The sequence below is a fragment of the Pelodiscus sinensis genome, chromosome 9 (genome assembly GCF_052426305.1).
Source record: "Pelodiscus sinensis isolate ZL-2025 chromosome 9, ASM5242630v1, whole genome shotgun sequence".
Lineage (NCBI taxonomy): Eukaryota > Metazoa > Chordata > Testudines > Trionychidae > Pelodiscus > Pelodiscus sinensis.
The window spans coordinates 20,939,053-20,959,258 of record NC_143060.1 but is presented as its reverse complement, the minus strand read 5'-3'; the positions used below and the strand labels follow the sequence as shown (position 1 = coordinate 20,959,258).

At 40.2% G+C, this 20,206-nt stretch overlaps 1 protein-coding gene across 1 annotated transcript in view; it reads right to left on the bottom strand.

The window, feature by feature from the left end:
• The window catches only part of SGIP1 (SH3GL interacting endocytic adaptor 1), a 181,468-nt gene that overhangs the window by 105,478 nt on the left and 55,784 nt on the right, over positions 1-20,206 (bottom strand). Inside the window, exon 4 of the mRNA XM_089780458.1 lies at positions 3,571-3,634. Coding sequence (XP_089636584.1) covers positions 3,571-3,634 — 64 coding nt within the window. The remainder of the gene's footprint in view (positions 1-3,570; positions 3,635-20,206) is intronic.

The following is a 20,206-nucleotide window of genomic DNA, read 5'->3' as shown; positions in this document are numbered from 1 at the left end:
AAAAAAAGGTGTGGTTTGCTGGTATAGCCCAGTATATAGGGAGCTGTTCAGCAGAGTCAGTTAAGCCCTGTCAGGGGAGGTTCCTGGAGAAGCACCTTCTGGACAGCAGTTCTGGGCAGGCTCAGGTGGGCTTGTAAGGGATGCTCCAGCCTGATATCTGCCAGGCTGCAGGCCTTGCTTCAAAGGCCAGGAGGGTGCAAAGGGTCACAGGGGAAGTGGCCCAGGAAACTAGAGGCAGTAAAGGGGAGGGAGTACAGGAGGGCAGGACAAGGTTGCTGCTAGAGGGACCCTGGGTCAGGAGCCATAGTAATGGGCTGGAAGGATTATGGTTTACCCCTCAAGTGTGGGGCTAGACTAAGGCTGCAGTTAGCCACGGTGGCAGGTGCTAAATGAAGGAATGCTGGAAGAGGGACAAAAGACCACTGGAGTTGGCACTGCTGGAGGGCAGTGTCCCAAAGAGGACACTGTGGTCGGGGAGCTATGTGGGTCCAGAGCAAGAATGTGCAGCACAGACGGGTGAGACACCAGCATGCAGGACATGCCCTGTTCTGGGAACACTAGTCCATCATCAAGAACCAGCAGGAGGCGCTGCAGTGGTGAGCCTGCTCCATGACCACTACCTTTTCCTTTATTTATGGTCTACCTATCTTAGCCATTTTCTCATCACAATTTCTACTCTTCCAACCCAACTCTGCCACCTCGTGTCTCCTCGCTTTTCCCCCATTGCTTCAGTTTTACTGGTCTTCTTCCCTTCCCCTTCTCAGTATCATCATTTACCTCCCCAGCTCTTTGCCTTCATCCCGTCTCTTCTCAACTTGCTCCCCTCTGCCTGATTGCTGATATTTGAGGCCACACAGGGCCTCACATGCTGTTCAATAGTCAATTTGAATGAGTTCATGTGGTTTGAGGTAGTTTGCGTCTGTGATACTTGTTGCTAAGCAACCCATTCACAAGCAAGGATGGCAATATAACAGTTGTTACCACTTTGCTGATTCAATAGCTCAAAATTTTTTTTTTTTTAATACAGGCCTTTGAGCTTTGCTTGCAACACCCAGAGGTTATCCGCTTGGACAGGCACTTTCAGGTGTCTGCTGAGACGTAGGGGAACTTCACCTCCTCTTTTTGAAGGCAGCAGAGGCCACTGCTTCTGGCAGGGGTTCTCAAACTTCAGTGCGACTCCCTTTTGACAATAATTATTACTATTCAACCCCAGGAGAGGGAACTTAAGCCTGAGCCCACCTGAGTCCCACCTCCTTAATGGAAATCAAAGCAAAACCCAAGGGCTTCAGTCCCGGGCAGGGGCATGTAACCTGAGCCCCAGCTCCAGGTGGTGGGGCTTGGGCGCTGGCCCCATGTTCCAGCAAGCCTAAGCCAGCAGTGGTGACCTCATTTTAATAAACTTTGAGGTCCTGACTACAGTGAGACCTGATGGCCTATGACATCAAAATGTAATTGGAAACAACATATTCATTATTCTCCACTTTACCTATGGTAGGAAAATCCTACAGCTAGCCCCATTCTGTGTCATGTCAATGATATAGCAACATCCAGCAGACATGGAGAACTCACAAAAACACAGTGGTGCAGAGCCCCCAAGTACCTCTAGAAATTCTATTGCAAACAAGGGGCTAGATTCTGTAAGCTGCCTTCTTTCTAGAAAGGCTGCTCAGGCTACACGAGGATGCTAATTAGCCACAACCTCCCTTTCATCCCAGGGAAGGGAAACTGGTCAGTACCATGGCTAGGGAAGCTAGGGATGCTTTGAATCAGTGCATCTGTTGGGCAGATTTCTGTAACAGGATTCCCATGGTGCCTGCCTCATCTGCAGGTTAAGATGTTCCTCACTAGGTGGAAGTCAGAAGGAGGTTGGTGAGTCAAAAGCACAATCTGTCCAGGAATCACTGGGTATGGTCACAGAGTGCCACTGATAATTAGTACTACAATCCATGCAGTCACTTAATGTTGCTGCCTGTCCAAGTTTTCTCAGTATCATTCCTTTTTTTGAGGTGACTGCCCTGGAAGTCTGAAAGGATGTTGAGTACACAGCCAGTTGCCCAATTTTATGGGCTCAGAAATATCCAAGATGTCCTTTTTTTAAACAAAACAAAAACAAACACAAACACTTTATTGGGAAAAAGATATGAATTAATCCATTGCCAAAAGCTAAGCACACCTGAGAACCCTTATTTCCCTACTGCTACCCTTACCTCCACCAACCCTTTGTTCCATAAGATTAGCACTCCTCCGGTGGCTGCTATACAATCAAATGTATAGCAAGTGACATGCTGTGTATCCTTCTGCTGTTGCTTTTTTATTTATGTTGCTAGTTGAACATGGTATGTTTTCAATTAAAACTCTTCGAAAATACACTTATTAGAATGCTATAAGAAGCGCAGAGCATGTTGCAGCAGTAGCACATCATATAGTTGGAAAGGAGTACACTAAAATAAATGCCAATTCCTCTAAGTGACTGCAGAAACAGTGTTTTTCATGAAATGAAAACAATACTTAAAACAAAACCAGCTTAACAGCAAGAGCCCTTAAGAATTGGTAATCCTATTATGCATGAGCATCACCACCTTCCCCCAGCAATGAAACATCACCTTGATTCTCTTCCTGAGCCTTAACTACCTCTGGAAGTGTATAAACACAAAGCCATTTGAGTGCTTTATTATTCCAAGGACTGGCCTGTTAAGACAGCATATTGAAATGGATGGTGAATCTAAAGACGATTCTGAGCAGAACACATACAAGCTGGCAGAGTTACCCTCAGCAGTAACAATCCTTTAATTTGCACACCACACCACCACCACAATTTTGAAAAATTCATTAAAATAAATCGTTCCTTCAACATTAGACAGGGAGCATGCATCTCGTTCATTTGGATTCTAGAATAATATGAACATGGTACATAGGACTGGAATGGATCTCCTGGTTTATTGAGTCCAGTATTTTGTTATTGCACACAATCCTGTCTTACCCCTGTTGATAAATTTGTCAAGGTCCCCCTTCAAGCTAATTAGGTTCCTTTATCCAACTATTGCTTGCGAAAGTCTATTCTGGAACCTCCAACCTTTTAATTTCCAGCCTAAGTTTATTCATGGCCAGTTTATAGCTATTGGTTCTTATGCCAACATTGTCCCCTAGCTAAGGGAAATATTTTAACATGTATTGTTGAATATTGCACTGCCAGTTTTGAACAGTAATGTATGCTGCATACATCAAGTGAACGCAGCACTTCTACAATGTACTGGTACTGTTTGGCTCATAATACATTTAAAAGGCTGATGCAAGGCAGGAGGGGCCCTGCGTGAGCCAGGAATCAGCTGTCCCCCCTGGCACTGGGTCCCCCCTGCTGTGCTTTAGCCTTTTAAATGTATTAAGAGCCAACAGGTTTCAAACCCGAGCCCGGAGCTAACCCCACTGGCACTCCCTGCTTATCAACTAATCAACTAGTCAATTGAAAAATCCATTGACTAGTCGACCAGTTGATTAAACTAGATTTAACATTCCTAATATAAACATTTCAGCCATTCACAAATGCATTAAAGTTGTATTGCACAGACTTACGTGGAATCAGTGTCCTTTTCCTTCTTCCGTATTCCAAAGGCCTTCCTTGTACGCTTTTTCAATCCTGTGAACAAAATGAAGATGACTCAGAAGGAAATATTAATATCATCCTAAAATAAACACTAATAAAGATCACATGTGCCACGAACAGCTGTAATTAAAATCAAATGTGGCTTTATAGCTAATACATACGTTCATACCTTTTACCAATTAAACTAAAAGTATCTTTTACTTTATCAACATCATATGTCTCACTAATTATGGCCAATAATTTTAATCATCCATATTCATTGTGGTATGACGACAGATATTCAAAAATGCAGTACACCAAGACAGATTATTAGACCATTGAAATATATTTTGAGTAAAATGTTAAAATGAGCTTGTGTGAACAATTCAAAAGAACACAGAATACTTCTACCAACATCATGCTTTTTATATATCCAGAGTAACATTTTATGTCAGTATATTTATGTGGAAGAGGATATGTGGGTAGGTCTTCTTTAAAAAAAAGCCACATGGAAACAAAAACATCTATATACAGTTACCATTGCTCAGACCTATACAAAATAATCAGACTTGCCAACAGATCAATACACACACACACACACACACACACACACACACACACACACACACACACACACACACACACACACACAATCCTGTACAGTCAATGCTTAATTTGTAATGATAGAACTGTTGGGATTCATGTAATTCTTTTACATTCATAACAGATGCAAGATGACCAGAGATGCAGCCTGGGGCTCTGAATGACCCATCTTAAAGATGCCAGAGCTCAGCACTGGTGCAAATTAAATATTGAGTACAGTACATATTTCTATTATAAATATTATAGAATGCAAATTAGCCAAATAACCAAAACAAAAAAGTTTGTGTATCCAACCTGCCACATTGTATAAAGGATACTTTAACTAAGGAATGATTTCTACTCTCTTGTACCAGACTTCTGTTGCTACAATGATACCCTTCATTTCACCCCTGGACAAAGTGTACGAGTCACCATGCCCCTTGAATATTCCTTGCTCGTTTCTCTACAAAGCAGTGCCTGTGCAATATTGTGCTAGAAAAGGGGTTGGAAAAAGAGTGCTAGAACATCAACTGCTACCAGAGGATTGAGAAGCGAAGCAGAGAAAGATCAGATAATGCTTACACACCTCGCAAGTGCTTGTTTGCAGTACTGAAATGCTAGCCAAAATTGTTGCAGAGAAATCTGCATCTCAAGTGGTCCTTCTGTCTAACTGTAAGTAAAACACCCTTCTCAATGTGTTCAAACAACTCAGCATGAAACAATAGCATGCCAGGCTCCCTTCTGCAATCTAGATTACTGCACACAATCTTGTGTCTGTCATTTAAAACAAGAACCATTCAATATTTCTGCTCTGATTATATAACCTTTACCTTAAGGCAAACAGAATGGAAACTTTCCAAAAGATAAACAGCCCATTCCAAGTACCAAAATAACAGCAGCTCTGAAGCATGGTCATGGAAGCACTTAGCCAAATCCTGAACTCATTAGTGTGTCCTTACTTAGTGCTAATTCTCACTGACTTCAATGAGTTCTGAGTCAGGACTGAGCAGAAGCAGATTTGGCCCATAGATAAGGAAGGCATAGAGGCTATTTAGATCACCCAGTCCAAATTTTGCTCTCTACATTATTCATGTCATATCTCAAAATTACTTTTCAGGTCTAACAAAAATCTCTCATATTTCCTATGAGACAAAACACAAGGTCCTCATTCTGTCCTTACACAAATACTCAAAACTTCAAACAAGAGTTCTGAAGGACGGCAAGATTTTGTCCACTGATGTCACCAGGTTCAGATGGTATTTTTCAGAACGTTGCAGAATTTGAAATGTTCTAATCACTAATTAAACAGGCCAGTGCCATTAAAACAAGGGTGTTGATAGAAACTTTGCTGCAAAGTACAGACCCAATCCTGCACACGTCAGGGAGGACTAGCCCACATCAAGGAATGGCAGAGAGAACACTATTTCGGGCATTAATTTTTTTGCAACAGCAAAGGAAATATGGCAACAGCTATAAAATAATAATCATTTGCTATTCATGATTTAAGAATCTTCATTCAAATTCCATGAGTTAGCTATAATTCTTCAGCCCATTATCTTACAAATGAAGCCATCTGGCTCTCAGTCACACTCTTCAAAATAAATTTGCTAAAATATAAGATTTATACTTTGACTGTGCACATTGAGGCCTTTAGTCCTTTGACCCTTTAGGCCTGTTGTGAAGTCAGTAAGAAATGTGGCATATAACCTCCCTAGATTTAATATATTTGACTTGTATATGAAACTGGTATTTAAGAATACTCACTCATTCTGTGATGATAATAATGGCAAGGGTAGACTTCGAATTGTTCAGCAATCAGGAACAGGTCATGCATTCTAGGATTCTCCTTTAGCTCATGTGCTTGGTGGCCTGTATATCCAAAGTTCTGACTAGCCATAATATGCAGCAATTACAACTATGAAATTGATAGTGGCATAAGGTGCTCTGGGACTGGAGCACCCATGGGGAAAATAGTGGGTGCTCAGCATCACCCACCACAACTGTTTAGCAGCACCCCATATCAGCTGTTTGGTGGCTGGAGAATGGGGATAGAAGGGAAGGGTGAAGAGCAGCAAACAGGAGAGCCTTGGGAGGGAGCAGAGCAAGGATAGGACCACTTGTGGGGAAATAACACACTCAGCACCTATGGTTGGTGGCCAAGGATTTGTTAAACTAGTGGCTCTCATACTGGGACTCACTGACATCTGGTGATCCATGGAGCATTTGCTTGTGGTTCACTATGAGTTGCTACGTCATTTAGTGCCAACTTCCCTTGTTTACATGTTTGTCACCATATCACCAGCATGCCTGAAGCTCCATTCATGTTCAAGAGTCCAGAAGAACTGGAGCCAGGAGTCACAAGGAGGAGCAAAACCCACCAACAAAGGGAGCAGCACGAGATTTAAAAACAAAAAAACAAAAAACTAGGCAGCATGAAAAGGGAACCAGACTGCAAATACTAGGGAACTAGTGATTAAAGGCTAGGGAAGCATGCGCACTTAAAGGGAGAAAGAGAATGGAAGGGAGGAGATGAAAAGATCAAAAGCAATAATAGCCAAATTATTGTTTTCAAAGTTACAAAACACATTGAATCAAAGAGTTAGGATATCTAGATACCAATCTACTTTACTTTTCTGTAAAGGTAACTATAGCTGCTGCAGACTGTGGTACATTAGCAAACAGGCCATTGATGAGCTGGGAGGTGGTCAGGAAAACCTGTTTAGATGTGGACTACCTAAAACTCCTGTTCTGTTCTTTTGTTGGGACAGTTTTTCAAAAGTACTAACACTGAGCTCATGGCAACCCTTCGGGATAGATGTTCAGAAGTTCTCAGCATCCAGTGTACTGTGCTATTTTGAGAATCTAAGCAGCACACTGTTAATATGTGAATTAACATAGTGCCTTTGAATGCTTAATTTAACGTGTGTGACGTGTATGACTGAACACACATCAGAAGTTTCCAGAAGCATGGGAAGACTGAAAAGAATATTTATAAAGCTAAGAAGTTTTATATTCTATTTAATGAAAAAATCTGACCCATCAGTATGGTGTAATGATGGCGGGAATTAGAATACAAAATCTAAGGTTTGATGGGGACCCCAGGGAATGGATAGAGCAAGCTTTTGGGACCTGCAAAACCTGTAGTTGTGGGCAGACAGCCCTTAGATTTGCAGAGGGTCACCCTAAAGGTAGGTAACATTACCAAGTATGTGGGATGTCTGAGCACACTGCTGAGTTGGTTTATTAGGTCAGGATCATAAAACATGGTGACATCTCTAGAGAAGAAAGGGCAGGAAAAAAAGGAAAAGAAAAAAAAAGGGTCACCCCCCCCCCCACCCCCAGAAATAACTTCATTGGAGGCTTGAAGCATCCTGAAGACAGACATGATCCTGAAGAAAGAATTTCAAGCATGATTCACAAGATAAAAGTTATCGTGGAAGTTTGAATGCAGAAATAAAGCTTCCCAGCATCTGCTTTCATATACCAGTCAGGAATTACAAATCTAATCCATGCAAATACAGACCTCTTCAGCCTTTCAGGGGTAAACTTCATGGAAGGAAGCATTGTTCCTGAATATTTTTCTCCAAGATCATCAGATGTTTCTTCCACATCATTATTGTATTTATTTGACTCACTTTTAGTTCCAATTTCAAGATATTAATGATAGACAGTGATGTCCCAGACCTAGCCTTTTATAAAACAGCAGCATTTCACCAGGGTCAGCCTTTGGAAGGCTGACACCACTATATTTACCTTCGTCTCCACGGGTATTAGCTATTGCAGCTCCTGTTGGCCGCAAATCACTGTCCTCTGCCAATGTGAACAGCAGGAAGCAATGCAGACTAGGACACCGCTTCCCGCAGTTTTCACTTGCCAGGAAATCCCTGGCCAATGGGAGCTGCGATCACTGATACCTGCAGAGGCACAGGCAAATATAGAAGTGGGGGCCTGCTAGGGACTAACCCTGGAAGACCATATCCAACCCAAGGGTCTATATTTGCCCATCCATGGCCTAGAGAAATTAGTAGCGCTAAGTCAACTTTTGCACTGATCTTTCCCTTTTATGGGACACTAAAATTTACCCCTATTTAGTATTTAAAGATGTAGTCCATGCCCTTTGTCTGGTAGCATTATGCAAAGTGGGATCAGACAGCACTGAGGCAGCAAGGGCAGAAGACTAACCGTAAGAAGTCTGCAATACCCTGTCATAGATCAAAGGCAATAACTAACATGAATTATCCCCATTCTCCTAACAACAAAAATAGCGTGCCTGGTGAGAGCACAAGCAACATTCTTGTAAAATGGGAGCAGTGCCCATCCCCACTTTGGAGTATTTTCCTGTGAATTTCTTACTCTTTTTAAGGCTGGCTACTACTCACAATTGCTCTAATGATCATATGGCACAAGTGCACTGGGATTAGACTTTGTGGTATTTCAGGCTGAAAATAAATGTCATGGTTTATTTAGACTTTTTGTCACTCATGCCTTGGGTAGTACTGATGCTTGCTAATACCATGCCATGCCAGACTCTGTCACTAGTCACTAGTAACAGTCTATTTCCAGTGAGACTCACTATGCAGGGTGAAAAAAAAGGCATTTAGCACTGCAGGGCTGTCTTTTCACCTGGGTATCTAATATTGAAATGCTTCCCTGCCTTCCACAAAGGAAGTCCTGACACTGTAAATGTATTTTAATGAACTCTTCTAGCTCCAAACACTTTAAAAAATATATTAATGAAATGCCATCCCAGTGCAGTGACAGACATGATAGTTCCTAAGACCACTTTAAATTTCCAGACAGCAGCTTTTAATGTAATGGCTAGTTATTATTGATGCCAATTAACTAAATCTCTCATTTGGGAGAGGCATTTACTATAAGCATATCCTGCACACACACACCTGCATTAGGTCACACTTCAAAGTAGCTGTTCTACAGCTGTTCTAGAAGGTGATCCTTCTCCTTGGCCGGATGAGTCTAACTTATATTAAATCTGGTCTCAGCTCAAGTCACCATCTGTACATCATAAAGGCATTGGATCTTAAAGATCGATTGTTGGTCAAACCTGTAGTGTAGTCAATGATCATGAATATGATAGCTTAATCTACGCCACAAATTAGAAACTTTATTCAGTGACTGCTGACTGTGTTTAGATAGTGAGCTAGAGAATTATAAGATTTTACCTTTATCTAGTAGTAGCATCAAAAAGAATCATCTTAACAGACCCCTCTTTCTTTCTACAAGGAACACTATCAAACCATGCTCCAATACACCCACAGTGGCTTTGCATGAAAATTATCCATATTTCTTAGTGTGTAAAACAGCTCAATACAGAGGTTAATTGTTTTGAAAAATGATCCCTATACCAAAAGCCTTTTTTTATAGTTTGTAGCTGTTATCACATACATACTTGACTCTTATTGAAAGCAAACAACAATATTTTTGTTTCCCATTAAATGTTCATTTCAGTCAAAACTCTTAACATATAATACATTTTTTAAGAAGACAGATCACTTTATTACAAGAAGATTCAAGAATTAAAACACTAACATTTCACTACATAAATTCAAAACAGTTATTTATTGTACATGCCATGTATTAACAGCATGGAAACATTCATTGAGGATAGTTGTTTTTAATTAGGAAAGGCTGAAATGCTTGGTATTCCACTAATTAAATACTAGTTATATTTTACTTAGATATTATATGGAAGTTGTATGTTATTATTCACAGAATAAAAATTTCAGACAATTACATAACTAGTGGTTTTCTGTATTATAGTACATAGTGCACAAATGTTAATCAGTATGACGAAGAGCAGAGGTTCACAAACTGTCGTCAAAAGGAGAGGTGACTGGACACATGGGAGTTAGCTCTTCCTCCTTACTTCCAGCTACTAAAAGATTTTAAAATATATTCTCTGCTCCTCCCTAGCCTCACTTTTCTAAGTAATTGCTATAGGAGTTGATTCAGAGATTGCCTCAGAGAAAATTAGGTTGACATGAAAAATGTTTGGAAACTACAGTAGCAGAATGCTATTCAACAGTAATTCATTCCCATAAGCATACAGGAATATAAAAACACTTAAGCTTTTGCCCAGCAAATAGGAAAAGATATGATAATGATCACCTTTGGGAACTGAGTAACTTAAGGTAAATCCAACAGCATATAATGAATGTGGACATACTCTATTACACCCTTCTTTGCTGGATATTAAATTAGTTTTAAAACATTTTTAGCAAAATTAAATCAGATAATTAGTACAGGTGTAGAATCAGGTACACAAAAGAATAAAGGATTTCAAAATTAATTAACAAAAATGTTAATCATATATTAATCTTAATTACATTATTACCAGCATAAGCAATCACATAATCCTATTGCTATAAACCAGGGGTGAACAAATATTGGCCCATGGGTCAGACCCAGTCCACCAGGGTTAGCTCCGGCAGATCCCCATCGCTATATTTATCTATGTCTCCCATTGGCAGAAAATGATGATCCATGGCCAATGGGAGCAGTGATCACTGGTACCTGTAAAGGTGAAGGTAAAGATAGTGGCAGCTGCCTGCAGGGGCTAATCCTGGCAAACTGCTGTTTTATTGAGTACCACTGCTATAAGTTCTTGTCTTTTCTGTCCCTCTTGCAATATTCACCACCCTTCTTCCTCATGTCTTAACTCAGTCAACTTCTTTAGGTTCTTATGAGAGTCTCCATAAGCATAGCAACCAAGCACCCCTCAATACTGGAGTGCACAACTATTGTAACCCTTTTACGGAAGATCAACTGAAACACAGATCAAATGACTTGTCCAAGATCACACAGGAAATCTGTGGTGCAGCTGGAAATTTAATAGAGATCTCAAGATTCCCAATCCTATGCCATAACTATAGGAATTTCAGTACAAAAGGACCTGACCAATGGCCATTTTAGTTCACAGTGCTATCAGCTATAACATGATTCTTCATTCTCATATGTAAAATACCATAAATATGCAGTGTTTTACAGTAGAGACTAAAAACATTTTTATAAACACTGCATATTTATGGTATTTTACATATGAGAATGAAGAATCATTATAGCTGACAGAACTGTGAACTAAAAATGGCCATTGGTCAGGTCCTTTTGTACTGATACTGAAGTTAATGGCATGCAGGAGAAATCCCAAGCCGTAGTAAAATTCCACTTGCTCTTTTCTTAGTATGAAATATTCTCTCTCTTGGACACAGTAACATAGCAAAGACTATAGCATCTTATTTACCCTTCTTGATACTGTTACCTTCATATCCAGTTCTCATTCTGTGTGCGTCACATGAATGATGTTCTTCTTTAAGGAAAGGCCTGACAATGATTCAGCAGAAGCAATTCAATGTATCTAATCTTTACATATTTGCAATGATAAAATTAGTGCAGAGGATAACGCACAGAGCCAGCTAAGGAATGCTTTCATAGTGTTCATTCCATTAGCAAACATGCTCTCTCTCAACTCGCATGATTAATGCTTTTTCTCTACACTGCTTACTTTGAATTTGTCCTTGAATTGCAATTCATTTCAATTCCCTGACACCATTCTGCACTTGCTGATATATATACTGAAACCTGTAAGAGAAACTATGCAGAGACAACTACTGCTAACAGATGTCAAAAACTGTATGAGCTGACACTGGGCTTGGTTTTCATCAACAAAATAAGACATTAAGTTAATTTCTTAATACCCTCCTGATGACAGATTTTAAGAACTACAGTGGTATAAAAGCAGCCTAGTTTCAACATTAAAAAAAGAAAAAACAGCATCATTACCAATTACAGGAAACAGCACTTAGCACAGTTTCATTTCTACGCTATATGAGCCACACTAAATTTTGTACTAACTTGAAAGATCTAGAACCCTTAGCACCTACAGTCTGTGGAAGTTTTGCTGTCAACTCAACAGAACATGGGTTTTGCCAGGTATCTGGGAGACTGCCTTACCCTCACATCCCCACTATGGAAGCTAGGATGTGCTTAGGACTTTTTGCTGCTGATGCTTATAACCCAGATTTCCAGGAATGGTGACAGGATTTCTTCAATTGAAGGGTCTCATCTATGGAATTTGCACCTTCTAATCCAACAGAATGAGTTTGCCAATTTTCAGGACACAGGGCAAAGCAAGGCTTTATTTGTTCCTTCAATATTTAAGTGTGGGAGAGGGGACTTGTTGGGGGGCTCCCATTGAGACAGGTTCTTAGCAGATAGAGAAAACACTGGCACCCTTATTTTACTAAGTAACCCTATGGGGTAAATTTTAAAAATGTAGTAATTTTGTGAAACAAAAGTAGTAACACTTTTTTTTTTAAAGTAAAACAACAGTGTCTATATCAGGTTATGAATCCAGGTTTCCAACAGTTCACAAAATACGCAGCATGTATTTACTAAGAACAAACCATGCCAAACCATTCTGATTTCTTCCTTTGACAGAGCAACTGACTTGGTGTATTGGGGAAATGTGGTGGACATAATATACCTGGACTTTAGCAAGACTTTTGACACAGTCCCACATGGCAGTCTGATAAGTACACTGGAGTACTATAGGCTTAGCAGAATTACCATTAAGTGGATACATAATTGATTCAACAATTGCAAAGAGTTGAATCTCTTGAAATCTGGAATGATGTCAGATTGCAAAAATTCTCAAGGAGGATTCTACAGGTATCTGTTCTGAGTCTGGTGTTACTTAACATCTTTATTAATGACCTGGATGTATGAAGTGGGAGCATACTGATCAATATTGCTACTGGTTAGACAACTGTAACAAATCATGTAGGAAGTATATGATGTAAGGCATCTATGGAGAAATTATGACATCCTAAATAAGATTATACTATTTAAATCCATGCACCACTTTATCTGAAGTATGAAAGTTGACTGTATACCTGTATTTCAAAATGTGTTTGTTCTTGGAGTACCTTCTACAAGGTAGTTTACATCCAGTCTACCCAGACCTTGTGAATGGACTATTCAAGGTAGATGGCCCATCAAGCATATTTCACTCTAACAATGAGCCACAGGAGACATTTGTTCTGCCCAGATAAACCTTCCTGTGGATTCCTAAGCATGGGTATGGGTAATGACTCTGAGAGGCACCAGAACATGTAAGGATGTGTGATATGCTCATGTGAACACTCTACTACTTGATCTTAGAGCAATAACTTTCCACAAGCATAAGCTGGGAGCTGTGTTTGATTCAATGAATTTCCAGGAAGACTTCTGAAATGTCTCAATTTCTCCTCTTTTGGGCCCTAATTATCTGGACTGTGAATTTATTGCCAAAAGACTATTGAACTATGGACTGCAGACCTTCCAATCTTTTGGAAGCTACCAGATAGACTACAAGCCAGCAGTCTATAGCATCACTTTTACAAACTTGATATAAGAACTTTGTAATTACTGACTGCATCTGATCTATTAACCATTTTTAGCTCTTTCTTTTCTTTTAATAATAAAACTTTAACTTTTAGTCAGGGTAGTTCTTATGATTTTTGGTGCCCAGCACAGTCTAAGCATCTACACCCTTCATCTCCCACCAGGGGTGGTGGACACTCCCTTGGGGGGGGGGCTGCACTCAGGGCTGCAGGCGGGGGTAGGAGCAGAGCAAGGAAGCTAACAGGGGAGCAGGCAGACCAAGCAGTGCAGCCAGCTGGAGTTGCAGACTATAAGGCAGAGCAGTGCATTGGCTGGAGCTGCAGGCCAGAAGGTGGAGCAGGGGGCAGAGGGCTGGGGGGTTGGAGCCACCAGGCATATAAAACATAGGGCACTACTAAATTTGGAGCATCATTTAGTGGTGCCCTATGCAGCTGCACATGGCCATGCTTTAGGTTAATAAAGGATTGGCAGCTAAATTATACACTGACTTAGCTAAGTGATGGATCACTTGATACTAGAAGGACTCAGGATATTAGCAGTCTCAAACTCCTGGCCTGTGGGTCAGTCCCAGCCAGAGTGATTGTGCAACCCAGCCTGGGACTCCTGGCAGGCCGGGGAGGGAGAGATGAAGAAGGGGAGAAACTTGACCACTACCAGTGCCCAAACCCTACTCCTTCCCTTTGTTGGGGTTAGATTAGGGCTGGAATGCCTAAGGAGACTGCATCTGTGACTTCTTGTTAAACAGTGTGGTTTTCACAGTTGCATACATGGACCTACCCACACTTTCAAAGAGTTTAAAAAGTAAAGATAGAACCAAGTGTTAGCCATTGTTACTGGCTTGACATATCAAAAGATGAATAACCACCAGGCTGGGGTGAGACTGCCCTATTTCTCAGCATTATGTCCTGTACCTGGTATTCTCAAGTGTGACCCACTGATGCACAAAGACAACATTTCAGAGAAAACATCTTAAAACACAATGAACACAGTTGTATACATATCTAGATTTTCTAGTGCTGTTGGAACAGTTTTACAGGGAGCTTGGTGAAAGCCATTGAACCAAACTGCAAACCCTGTATATGATGGGAACCACTTCAGCACCCCATATCTTTTTGCTAAAGCTTACAATGAATTGCATCTGGAAAGGCTGTACTTCTTTACATTCCCTACCAGAGTCTTGGGTCTGTCTCTCCAGGTAGTTCTTGACAAATGAAGCCTCCTTTTTTGCCGCAGAGGTACTTTAAGTCTTTAGTCTTGTATTGCTCTCTAGACTCTGAGCTTGGCAAACTAGGCTTTCAGCCATTTGGAACAGTATCCTTGAAACCAACAACTTGCCCCACAATCCTCTAAGCATGTCCTTGGATTTTCTTCTTTAGAACTTGCATGGCTTTCTTGATTCCATTTCCCATAGCCCCCAATTAAGCTAGATTGGTATTCCTGGAGGTTATCACATGACAATCTCTGATTAAATTTTACTCTGTAATTTCTGGAGGCGCCAAGGCAATCCTGGAAGGGTGGCAGGAAATTCTAATAACCCTCTGTACTCATATAGCAACTTACATCTCTGACCAGGTCAATTACAATATACAAACCATTAACACAGATCATTATCCAAATAGTAGTACATAGTGTGTCCATGACCAAACCACATACCTGCAATAATGGTTTCAGCACATTTTTATCCGACTAGTCTATAATTTCAGTAACTATGTTCTGAACAGAATGCTTTTCTAGTTTTGTTTTGTCTGTTGGGTATGAGTGAGCTTTATTTGAAGGTCCCTCTATAAAGACAGGGTTTTCTTTGGCCTGCTTTATCCAGTAGAGAAGCATTATTTGCAGCAGGTGATCTCAGTCACTCTCGATGACTAAATAAGCCAACAAACAGCTCTGCTTTCAGGTTAATGAGCATCACCAAATGGATCATGTTTCTCTTTGTGTTCCTACAAGAAACAAGTGTCATCAGTCTCAAGACTTGGGAACTTGTTGCCTTGACATCAGAAGCAAACATGCAGTCTCTCAGCACCAAGATGAAGAGGAGTTAATGTTATTTATGTTTCCTTTTATTGAGTTTCTTACAATTTTCACTCTCTCAGTAAAGTTACAGCATGGATTTTCCTCCTTTATTTGTTAACCACTTTCTTAGCACAGGAACAAAGGATCTGAACAGCCCCAGAGGAAAAGTTATCCATTGTCTCTTTGGTCTTCCATGTACATGCAGCAGTGGAGCAACTTCTGGATGTTTGCACTCTTACTGGCTGTGCTGATCACAGTGGTGTATAAAGCAGATCTCACTCTCTAGAGATGCCAGACAGGATTTTTTATTAGTATTATGTTTTCACAATTGTATACATGGATCCACCTACACTTTCAAAAAGAATTGAAAAAGCTGAAGACAACTAAGTATTAGCTACAGCAGCAAGACACTAGAACTCAAAAACAGACAGCATCTTCTTCTAGACTAGCCTTTATCAAACAACATAAGTAAAAAGACCTTAGCAGATGTATCTGGAAAAGGTGACGGAGATCCTTATATTTTCTCTGGTTTCTTTATGCCATACAAAAAGGCTAGGAGCAGCATAAAGGAGCCCTAAAAGCCCCATTTCCATTCAGGGAAAGGTTTCCGTGGCATGGGCATTGAAGAAAATTGCTATAAGGCTGCATCCTGAGGACCTTTTCACAGCTTTGGTGTAAAGAGGGTGCTGTGGGCCCACAGTGTGACTCTAGGGAAGCTATTTAAGTTACACCCAGGGCCACTATGTTCCCAAAGGAGCCCAAGATTGGGAGGATACAAATGTAGCATAAACCCACTACAGTACCCCTCTATCCCAGTGGTGCAATTTTTGTGAACCTGAGACTCTCCCCCTGAATTGCCAAGAACACTACAGTACACTAATACTAAATTAGCAGCAGTTAATCTGAACAAGTTAACATTAAGCCCTCTGTTAAGCAATTGTCTAATTTGCCTTACCTACATATATATGATGTCCAATCACTGCAACAAAGAACATGCTTCTGCTAATGTATGGGGGCTCTTTTAAAAATACAGCAAACCTAGTAAGTACTGCAAAAAATAATAAAAATGCCAAACTTTTATGCAGCAAAAATGTAAACAAAGTCTCCTGTATCAGACACGTTTGTAATTGTGTGTCGGTGTTTACAACAAGCATTTCACAGAATGCTTTTCATTTTTTGCATTCCACAGAAATTCTCTTGGGAAGTGTTCCTTAAAGCTTATAATGATTTCATAGAGCAACATTTTAGCCTCCAGCCAGAGAAACCACCTCAGTGGGCCTACTACTGTAGATGGCAAAGCCAGACATAGTATCTAAACACCATTGAAAACAGCAGCAAGTTGGCAAGGAAAGTGATTCCGTATTCTGTTAACATGAAAACCCCTAGAGAAAGAATTTTAAATCCATTTCCACAGTTATGAGATTCCCTGCCCTTCCAGACATGTTCTCTGAGGATTTCATATGCTATTGACTTGAGGTATGTTAATGCTTCATATTTGAAAGTATTAGCAGTTAGACCAGATCCTTGTTTACCTACTAATTTGCTAACCCTTTGGTTACAAAATGTCCAAAGTTACACTGTAAGCTCTTCCGGACGAGTATTAGAACTGTAGTGGGAAGTGGTTAGCACACTGTAGGATGCTCTAAAATATTATACCAACAACTACTAAGTGTCAGGGATACTTAAATAAATATGGGGTTGCATGCTCTGGTCACCACTAAAAGTCAACATTTATTACCTATTAATTCTAAGTGAAAATTCCAAGGAAAGAAGTAACGCAGGAATAAATGTTGACTTTTCTGTGACAGCCACCTCACTCCATTTTCTGAGCTCTTCATTATCCCCATTTTGTAAATTCATAGTGAAGATGGATGAGGGAACAGTTCCCCCCCCCCTCCAGGTTTGTATACAAACACACAATTTTCCTTAATAATAATGGAAGTTGGGTACACCAGAGACCAAGTTGTTTCTCTAGGTGTCTAACTCCTTTACTAGATTAAGTTTTGACTATACAACAAAGAGACACCTGAGAAAGTGAAGGAAGATCTCCTGAGACATTTCTTGGTATCTGGTAATATGAAAAGACAAATCTTTCACATTGTCTGCCTACATTATATTAAAAATAGCTTATCCACACTCTTTCAAAGAGCACAGAACATCATAATTCCCGGAAAGAGTGCTTACAATACTAACAGCAAAGGAACAAGGAAAATAAAAATGAAAATCTTGAAACTGTTTTGATAGAGTGTGGACTATGGATTGGGATGGTGGGACAGGGCTGCCAACATAATTTCTGGTCCCTGTATCAGGTGGGGGGGTTGTCAGGTGGAAGGGCGGGTTTGGGGGATTAGCCTTTCCCAGCCAGCCCTTCAGTGCTCTGACCCATGTCACTCAGAGCCTGGTTGCTGCCGCTGCCATTTTAGTGAGAGATAGGAGCCCCAGGCCCTTTTAAATTGCCAGACCCTGTGGAAACTGCCCTTCCCTCCCCCCACACCAAGTTGGCAGCCCTGTAGTGGGAGCACAAGATGACCAAGTCCATTTCTTTGCCTCAAGGGCCTTGATATTCTTTGTTCTAGGGAAAGGTTAAAAATATATAATTAGATACATTTTTGAGAGCTATCTAGGTTTGGTAATTTGGCAAAGGGGCACTATTAGGTATTGCCTTACCATAAGAGTGGCAAGACTTCAAACCAAGGGAGAGTGACATCTCTCGTCCTGGGGCCAGCACCCAAATTACGTACCTAAATCATCCACCCACAAAAGACCATTTTGTTTATTTTTACTAACCAACCAATGCACCACTAAACTACACACAGGTATAGTTTACAGGTTTTAAGTAAAGACTTGCAGAAGCAAGGACAAGGAACTACACATGGGGGGGGGGGGGGGAGAGAGGACATGACAGGAGCCAGTCATTCCTTTATGACTGCATGATGTGTGCAACTGTGTGGTGTGTGCAAAACAGCATAGGGCACTGGGCCACCCCCCACAGGTACCACAAAGGGTAACACTGACCACTGTGCACTAAAGCATACAAATACCGACAGTGGAATGGACATGTGCCAATCAATCATTCAAAGAACCAGCTATTGATGTTGTAAACCACAAACTTTTAAATATTTTTCAGCAAAGCAAGCTAAAAATAAACTTAGTTTGCTAGAGCAAAGAGATACCACAACTTAGCGCCACTCAATCAAGAATTATATCAGATTTAAAGAAAGATAATGGGAAAACATGAAATACAAAAGCACAAATGAACACCCAGTTGGGCATCTAGGAAACTGCCCTCTTACAAAATTGCATTTTATAGGTAAGCACAGAAAATAGCTGCATCATGACCTATTCCACATCTAGTGTAAGGTTAGCGTCTGGATTAACACAGTATGGCCAAAACAAGTAGATATGTCCCATTCACTTTGGAAGCAGACTTTCAAAGACAGCCTTCCTAGCTGTCCTAATTCAGGGTCTAGCATAGAAAGTAATGGTCTCAGTAATTAAGTTATTGTAACCTTCAATTATATGTATTTCTCTTTATGTTTTATAATTAAATCAACACAATGATGTACACATTTGAAAGTTATCAAAGATATGGAACATTAAAAATCTATACCGGTCCTACAGCCAGACCTCTTCAATGGGCTTATTAACTGGGGGAAAAAAATACAAAGAGGATCTAAACAGCAAACATGGCAATTTGATACATTCATTAATATATAACTGAACTATTTACAAGTATAATTGCAAATGTTATGCAATGAGGATAAGAGACAGGAGATCAAAAAAACCCAGAATGAATCTGTGATCTCAATTAAGTTTTCTAATGCACATAGAGAAAAAATATGGATCAATAGTACAAGAATTTATCTAAAACCACAGATCTGGGCTTTAAGTACATGAACATTTTGAGCAGTCTTCAAAATTCTACCTGAGCAATGCACTTGGATAATACTGTGTGCATGAGTGTGTGTGTTTTTACATAGACATACATGCAGCCTGAATCTGTCATTTGACAGATTCTGTGCATGGCCCCAGTCTTGTAAGGAGATCTCTTTGCATGATCAGGGTTTAAGTATATACACACACAAACATACATTATATATAAATTGCTATCAAATGTATCTTGCCTCTGCACTCTCTAACCAAAGAATCCTCAATTTTCATTAAAAAATGGTTACACAGGTGCCATAATAGGATAGGGGACTGAAATATGCAAATACAAATATGGAATATTACTTTTACCTAAGCTATTTGATTGGATTTATTTCCATATCTAAATTATTATTAAAACATACACTGAAGCCATTTAAAGTCATCTACTGGATTCTCTTCCAGCTCAGTGAATTAGTATCATATGAAGAGTATTTTTCCCCACTTGTTCTGAAGAGTCCTGAGCCCTATTACTGTATACAACACTGAAATACTTGAAAATAACTCTATTGCCCCCTGAGGTTTGTGATGGGCGTCAGGCAACTTGGGAACTATTTCCAGCTCTGCCATTGATCTAACCGGTGTGCCTCAGTTTTCCCAAACCAGAGTTAATAATGCAATCCTAGCATACAGAGTATTGAGCTTGTGAAGATTAATTAATGTTAACAAGGTGGTAGGAGTCCATGGAGGAAAGGTAGGACAGAA